Source organism: Echinops telfairi, unplaced genomic scaffold (assembly GCF_000313985.2).
Source record: "Echinops telfairi isolate 266 unplaced genomic scaffold, ASM31398v2 ScPeMD7_7469;HRSCAF=8507_1, whole genome shotgun sequence".
Classification (NCBI taxonomy): Eukaryota; Metazoa; Chordata; class Mammalia; order Afrosoricida; family Tenrecidae; genus Echinops; species Echinops telfairi.
In genome coordinates this window covers 46,336,100-46,344,896 of record NW_022111373.1, presented here as the reverse complement: position 1 = coordinate 46,344,896, position 8,797 = coordinate 46,336,100, and the positions used below count along the sequence as shown (strand labels likewise).

Genomic DNA, 8,797 nt, shown 5'->3' with positions numbered 1-8,797 from the left:
CATGGACATACCTCGATGCAGCCCTGGGTGCTGGAGCACCCGTGTGGAGACCCCTGCCAGCACTGAGATGCTTACACATTCACTGACTCAGCTTTGTGATGGTGGACCAGGGTGCAGTGCCTTAGCCAGTTCCCTGCTTCAGCTGGCAAGGCTCACTTTCTGCCAGACATCCCTGAGGAGAAGCCACATGGACCTACCTCGATGCAGCCCTGGGTGCTGGAGCAGCCATGTGGAGACCCCTGCCAGCACTGAGATGCTTACAATTTCACAGATTAGGCTTTCCGCCTGCTTTTGGTGTTATTGTGTGTGTTTTGCAAGTTTGAGGAGGAATTTGTAGATTGGTGGCAGACATATGGGTTAATGTCAGACTTGTGGGCTTGTACAGGACTGGGTTGGGATGCTTTCTGGGTTGGTTTTTTTTATATATATATAAAACTCTCTCTTATATACATATGAGTTTATGTGGATTTGTTTCTCTAGTCTACCCAGACTAACACAGATGCCATCAAGTAGATTCCAACCCATAGCGACCCTATGCACAACAGAATGAAACACTGCACACTTCTGTGTCATCCTTACAATTGTTTCTACACTTGAGCCCACTGTTGCAGCCACTGTGTCAAGAAGAGTATCAAAAAATAATGAGTAAGTAGGAAGGCCATGCTGAAGAAGTCTCTGGATGATATCTCAAGTTTGGGTGGACTTGTTAGCTTTATCATGGTGTGTGGGTTGGCCTGTTTGATGCAAATAAAGTGTCCCATCACTTTGAAATTGTCCCACCTTGAAAACACATCCAGCAGTTTTATACCCATCATAAGGCAATTCCTGTTATGACAGGTAGGCAGCATTCACAGTTGTAGTTCATTTTGCCCCAAATACAAAACCAAAAAAATGTGTAGCACTGTTGGTGGAAGGAAAATGATTCTTTGATGGCATATCTACTCTTCTCCCCTTTTTTGCATGCCAGTCATGATTACAGGAGACTGTAATCATGAGTCTGAAAACATCAATATCGTAAAACTTGCAGGAAATTAGTCACATCAAAGATATTTGTGTTGAACTAATTTCTTTGTTTCTTTCTTTCATCATTTCCTTCTCTTTCTGTCTTAATTTTGTTTCAGGTGAACACTTGCATGGCAAATTTGTTTTCCATTCAACAATTTATACACAATTTGTTTCCTGGAATTGCTTGCTATCCCTACATCGTTTTACTACTTCCCTCATTTCCACCTTGGCTTCAGCCTTTCAATCTCTCCCATTTCTCTATCCTTCTTTGACTCCTCATTTTTGCCTTTGGGCAAATGTTGCCTGTTTGGTCTCCTGTGGTTGGTTGTTCTAAGAAGCACACTCTTCATAGATATTATTATTTATTTTATAGGTTAGCCTAGTATTAGACTAAAAGATGACATCCTTGAGCAGAATCAATTCCAGATTTAAACTGTGTCTTTGGGTGGTCAGTTCAAAAAGTCTGGTCTTATTTTTTTTAATGAATTTAAAATTTCTTCTAAATTTTTGTTCCATTCTAACTGAGACCTTCTATTATGTCCAAACTAAAGGGGTCGCAGTGGAGCAGGTGAGCACCATCTAACTCCCTGGGCCTTAGGAAGCTGTGGTTTCTGTGGACCAGTAATCCTATGGACTAGTCATCCTGTGGATGAACTGCTTCTTTGGCCCTTGGGTTTCTTTCATTCTCCTTTGCTCCAGTCAGGAAGAGATTAATAGTTTCTTCTTAGACGATCTTTCACAAACTCTTAAGACCTCCAGATACAACTCACCAAGCCAGGATATAGAACATTATATTTATAAACTATACTAAACCGATCTATCTAAAGATAGTCTATAGACTGTAGATTTCAAATCCAGTAATTCAATCCTACAAAGTATTTAGATATGTCCTAGAATTTTTAATAAATTTCCTTCCTATGTACTCTAATATATATATGCAATATATACGAATATGTAACACAATAAATCAGTATATATTGCTATCAAATCATGAAGTTGCTTGTTGGCATTGAGATGAGTCCAAGAGAACAAAAGTACTACCAAGCCTTAAATCATCCTCATAATTGCTGGTATTTTTTAGTCCATTGTTGCAGCCACTGTATTGATCAATATCACAGAGTCTTCTTATCCCCTGACCCTGCGTTACCAAGATTGATATCATTTTCCAAAGACTGGGCTCTCCTGATAGCAAGCGTGAAATATGTAGGACAAGATCTCACTGGCCTCACTTCTCAGGAGCATTTGGACTATCCTTCCTGCACAGTTTCTTTATTCTTCTGGTCCCTCAGTATTCTTGGTCAATACCACAATTCAAATGAATCCTTTTTTTCTCTAGTCTTTCATATTGACTGCTCAGCTTTCAGATGAATATGAGGTAATTAAAAACCACATCTTGGGTCAAAGGCACCCCTCAAAATAGCCCCATAGTTACTGTTGTTTAACACTTTAAGGTGGATTTGTGCATCCAATTTCTTCAATACAATATGTTATTGGATTTCTTGACGGTTACTTCCATGAGAATTGATTGTGGATCCAAGTAAATGAAACATTTGACTTCTCAAAACTTTTCTCTCAACACCTGTCTGTCATTTTTCATATTGTGGTAGTTAGTGTGGTATAATTATTGTTGATTGGAACAAAAAAGTTGGCAAAAGAAGAAGGAACAACAGTTGGAAAATATGGCCTTGTTGATATAAACAAAACTGAAGATTTAATGGTGGACTTTTGCAAGCTCAGTGGCTTGTTCATAGGAAATAACTTTTTTCAATAACATAAAATAACATTCATATGATCTTCTACAGATGGAATACAAAAAAATAAAATTGACTACATGTCGGAAGAAACAATGGAGAAGCTCCATGTCTACAGCTGTGAAACACACCATCAAATGCTTATATGTAAGTTTGATTGTAGGCGAAGGAAGTTTTTAAAAGTCCACAGAGTCAAAATACAATCTACCTGAATTTTGAGGATATCTCAAGGTTTGACACATTGAACACTAATGACAAAAGACATGAAAAATTGGGGGATGATATCAAGAACAGCACCCAGGAAGAAAGCAAAATGTCATTTAAAAGATGGGAAAAAAGAAAAGATCAATGTGGTGTCTGAAGAGATTGAAACTTGCTCTCATGACAGAAATGGTGAAGTCAAAGAGCTTAATAGAAAAATTTAAAGAGTTGTTCAAGAAAACAAACTAAAATATTATGATGAAATGTGAAAAGACCTAGAGATAAAAATCCAAAGTGGAAACATAGACTCAGTACACCTTCAGTGAAAGAACTCAAAAAAGGCCGGAGTTTGAGTTGCAATCTTGAAAGATTACGCAGGCAAAATATTAAATGGTGCAGGAAGCATTAAAGATGGAAAGAATATGTGGAATCACTGTTCCAAAAAGAACTAGTCAACAACCCACCATTATAAGAGGTAGCCTCTGAACAAGAACAAATAGGAAGTTTAGGCTGCGCCAAAATCAAGATGCAGCAGCTAATGGAATACTACTTGAAATGTTTCAACAAGCTGATGAAGTGCTGTAGGCATTCCCTTGTCTATGCCAGGAAATTTGGAAGATGGCTACTGGGTCAACTGACTTGAAGAAACAATATTTGTACCCATTACAAAGTAAAGTAACCCCACAGAATGTTCCTTATAGAACAATATCGTTAATATCACATGCATGCAAAATTTTGCTGAAGATTATGGAACAAATTTTGGAGAAGTACGGTGGCAGGGAGCTGCCAGCCATTCCTTTCAATTCACAAAGAAATATATTGCTGGGATTTAGATAAAACCTGCATTAGTAATGACATTTTCACAATGTTCCATTTTCTACCCACAAACATGGCATGGTTTCCATTTGTGTAGACTTCTTTTAGCTTCTATTTGGTAGATTTCATGGTATATATCTTTTACATTCTGGTTTGATTTATTCTAGATATTTTATCCCTTCTGGGGATACTATAAACAGCATTGTTTTCATTTTCAAAGGTTTTTATGAAGAGGAATTCTACTGTTTTATTAATCTTGTATCCTACCACTTTGTACTCTACTACTTAGTTCTAGTAAGTTCCTGGTTTTCCCTGGTTTTGGCTGCTGACATTGACATGGTCTGTTTGGAAAACAACTATATGGCCAAGTGACTGGAAGAGATCCATATTTGTACTTATCTCAAGAACGGTGACTGAAGAGATTGCTCGAATTATAGCATGATATCATTAATATCACATGCAAATAAAAATTTGCTAACGAACATCAAACAGTGTTTTCAATATCACTTTGACAAGGAGCTGCCAGCAGTCCAGCTGGGTTCAGAAGAGGATGTGGAACAAAACATGCTAGTGTTGATGTCAGATGGAGTTTGCCCGAAAGCAGAGAATACCAGGAAGATGGCTACTTCTATTTTAGTGACTATGCTAAGGCATTCAACTCTGTGGATCATAATAAACTATGATTAGCCTTGAGAAATATCAATTGTGCTCATGCAGAAACTGCAGGATCACAGGGCATTTGTGGGAATGGAACAAGTGAATATTGCATGTTTTAAAATCAGGAGAGGTGTGCTCCACATTTTTATGTGGGTCAAATAACCAGAAAACCTGGATTATATGTAGAAAAGTGAGGAACCAAGAAAGGAGGAAGGCTTATTAATAACCTGTGATATGAAGTCTTGCTCACTGAAAATGAGGAGGACTTGAAGCACTTCCTGATGAAATTTAAAAATTGCAACCTTCAGTATGGATTACAATTCAGCATAAAGAAGACCAAAGTCCTCAAATTGGACCGGAGGTAACATAATGTTAAATTGAGAAAAGATTAAAATCACCCAAGATGTTGTCTCCTTTGGATCTACAATCAATTCTCATGGAGGCAGTAGTCAATAAATCACAAGGTACATTGCATTCTGTCAATCTGCAGCACATGTCTTCTTTAAAGTGTTGGTAAGTAGGGAGGTTACTTTAAGGTGGGCCTGACCCAGGCCATTCGATTTTCAATTGCCTCATAAGCATGTGAAAGTTGGACTTTGAATAAGGAAAACCCAGAAAAATCAAAGTATTTTGATCATGAGAAGAGTGAACAATATTGAAAGTACCATGGACTGCCAGAAGAACCAGCCACTCTGTCTTGGGTGGGCAACTGGGAGAGAGTGTGAAGGAAAACCAGTAGCACTGGGCACTTGGGGCAGTGGGTGAGAGTATGGCAGGGCATTCTCTACTGCTTACCAGGTGGGCGGCTGGGCGACAGGCAGGAAATGTTGAAACTCGGAGTATAAGAAATTCTCTGTCACTTGTGGGGGGAGAGGACAGGGTGATGGGCAGGCTGCGTGGTAAATAAGCAGGAATGTGGAATAATCATGGTCACTTGCCAGGTGTTTAGAGCAATGGGCCAGGGTCTGGCATGTGACTGGGAGTGCAGGGCACCCATTATCACTTACAAGTGAGCAGGTGACAGGACAGAGTATTTTAGGTGACCTGGAGAACAGTGTGCTCTCTCCTGCTTGCTAGGTGATTGTGGGTATTGTCGAAAAATTAGTGGCACAGGAGTGTCTACTGTTACTTCCTGATTAGGCAGGAGGGTGTAGACAGACTAGGTAGCATGAAGGGGAAAAGGCACTTTTGTACAACAGTCTCTGAAAGGATATGGAAGCAAATGTTGTGTGTGCTCATGTTAGTAATCACCATGCGGGAGCAGACAGTCATGGGTGCCTAGGGAGTACAGTTAGCTGAAGGCAGCAATTCGGACCTAACTCTGGCTAAGGAAGAGGATTGGGGGAGCTGATCCTAGTCTGCTCAGGTAGGGGACCTCCTGCTGATACTCTGAATCTATGACTTCATGTTTGCCACTCTCTCTCAGGTGCAGGAACCACCTCTGGATTCCGGCTTTCTGAATGTTAATGAATATGAGGATAGATGAAGATTTCATCCTTTGTCCTACTATTTTCTCCTTGAAATAAATATTCTCAAATTTCATTTTCCTAAAAATATCTATTTCATCATATTTTTGGAGCATAATTTTACTGCACATGGAATCACATATTAGATGATAGATATGTTGATATTACATCTAAGTGATAGATATTGTTGATATATTGTTGGTATATTTTCTTCTAGGGTTTTACTGTCACCATTCCATTTCCTTCTGTTCTTCTTCTTTTATTTTTTTGGTAGCTGCTTTCAAGAATTGCTGTTTATCTTTGAATTTTCTAGTGTAAGATACACCAAAATATAGTTTTCTTTGAATTTCCTTTCTTTTTGGAACTATGTGTCAAATTTTATTTTTAGCCATCATCTTTCAAAAATATGTTAGAGTATAAATATACTCGATTTATTTTGGCACTCATACATCTATATGGAAAACTTCAAAAAATAATTGAAAATATATTTAAACGATCATGGATTTTTTTTCCATGAACTTTTTGAAGGTGCCTTACATATTATTAACTTGTTAACATTCTCCCATAAATCCCAGAGTGCTATTAAATTTTTTTACATCTTTAAAAAATAAGATTGCTCTTGAAATTGTATATGTGTTGAGCTACTTACCTGATTCCCCTTTAATTGGTGGGATTTAATGTCTAAACTTTATCTACTTTAAGAATCTTGTTAGGGCTTGGGTTTAACTTTTGTTAATGTGGATCGAGAGGCCTTTCCCTTAGATGTGGTCTTATTCAAAAAGCAGTGTTTCAACTGGGTCCCCCTGGTGTGAGAGGAAGATGTTGCTGGACCATAAATTTAAATCCTCTAATGCTACTTCCTGTCTGATAGCTCTGCTCCACTCTCAAAGCAGTCGTAGTTCCTCTCTGGCAAGCCTTAGGAAGCTGTACTCATTATCTTGTAGTTAGTTGTACAACCCAATCTTCAACAAAGTCTTGGGTTTTTTTTAATTTCAAAGCTTTCTCCTTGTAGTGTTGTGTCCAACAGATTCAAACCATGTTAAATATCTAGAACACTGATCGCCGTCTCATCAGGTAAACTAAACCTATGGCTGCTGAGTTAATTATAGCTCAAGATGAGCCCATGTATAACAAAGCAGAACTGCTTCATAGAATTCTCTTGGCTGTAGTCTTTATGTAAACAGGTCAGCAGCCCTTTCTTCCATAGCCCCAGCTTGGTTTTAAACCAGCCAAGGTAATTTTAAGTTAGTCAATCCTTACTTGTCAAAAAGCATGTGAGAAATAATTGTTTTTTTTTTGTGCTATGCCACTGAGATATTTAATGTTTTTGTTATGCAACATTATTCTAACAATAATTCATTGAAACAGTAAGTTAGAATCAAATCATGGAAACCCTTAATTAGGAGAAAAGAATACACCATGTAATGGCCCACTTGCTCAGCTAGACTGCTTGGGTTAAATGTTCAATTATATTGGTATTTTTGTTGTAAATTTAAAAATGTATTTATGGAGATATGTCACATGCATAAAACTCATCCATTGAAAGGATTGATTAGATGATTTTGAATATATTTGCAGATAGGGATAGCCATCACCAAAGTTAATAATAGAGCATTAACTTTTTAAAGTTATGATAAACATATACTGAGGAAATGGTATGGGAGCTGCATTTGACCTCCTCTGGCTTCACTAGGGTAAAGATATTCTAAGTCCATATCTCCCAAAGATGATTCCTATGAGACAGAGATCAGACGTGCCTCTACCCTTTCACACCCTTTACCAAATTCTGACAGCAGCTGTCTCTTCCAGGGTACTGTACTTTTCTGCTGGATTTGATCATCCACTCCAATGGCCACTATGAAAGTTAGAATGATTTTATAGCAACTTGAATTTTTATGAAAGGGTAGGGTAGAGACCAACCTATCAATCAGGTCACAGCCTGATTGGTACCTCTTTGGAGGTGTAGCCTTCTTGTAAATGGAAAACTGGAAATGTCTCCGTTTCTTTGTGACTTCATTCACCTTTCTGCTTTCTGGGACTCTGCCACTAACACTGAGAGCTGTGGGTGCCCTGTCATGTCTCCACGAACTTTGGATCTATAAGACTGTACCCACCAGCCTGCGATCTTCTTGCTTTCTGGTTTATCCTCCTGCATTAGGGGCATGCTGGTACATGAGTCAGAAGAGTGATTTCTGGATTAGCATTGGACTTATAGTCTTGAGTTTGACTGGGCTGGGATGACTTCTTGATATATAATTATTTCTTGATGTAAAGATCTTTCTTATATGGAGATGACTGTCACTGGATTTGTTTCTCTACCAGGGGTCCTCAAACTATGGCCCGCAGGCCACATGCGGCCCACAGAGGACATTTATCTGGCCTGCCAGGTGGTTTTGCCCCGTTTGTTTTTTACTTCGAAATAAGATATGTGCAGTGTGCATAGGAATTTGTTCACAGTTTGTTTTTTTTTTAAACTATAGTCCGGCCCACCAGCGGGTCTGAGAGACAGTGAATTGGCCCCCTGTTTAAAAAGTTTGAGGACCCCTATGTCTAGAACAATCCAGGCTAACACAGTTACTACAGAACCCACAGGTAATACAATTATAGGGGTTTATTAGGGGAGTTAACAGGTTACAAGTTATGTTCAGAAACATTAAGGATACAGTTATTTTGTCTGCAGTGCTCTTCTCACCCATGCTGGCAGATTTATCTTTCTCTCTGGCTCTTCGTCTTGCAGTCACGTGGTCCTTGACTTCTCCCCTGATCAGGCAATATTATAAAACTCCGTTAATTCTGATAAATGCTCAATAGGTATCCCACTCTGCAAACAGCCTCCTGCCCAATGGCACTGTTTTCTTTAGTATTTCTTGGGTCTTGAAAACTGCTGCTCTGTGTACAACC

At 38.7% G+C, this 8,797-nt stretch overlaps 1 protein-coding gene across 1 annotated transcript in view; it reads left to right on the top strand.

Annotated features, from left to right (window-relative positions):
* Positions 1–3,483: 3,483 nt before the first annotated feature.
* FAM174A (family with sequence similarity 174 member A) overlaps positions 3,484–8,797 on the top strand; it is a 33,535-nt gene continuing 28,221 nt past the window's right edge. The window contains exons 1-2 of the mRNA XM_004706647.1: positions 3,484–3,538; positions 8,562–8,632. Of these exons, the coding sequence (XP_004706704.1) occupies positions 3,484–3,538; positions 8,562–8,632 (126 nt within the window). The remainder of the gene's footprint in view (positions 3,539–8,561; positions 8,633–8,797) is intronic.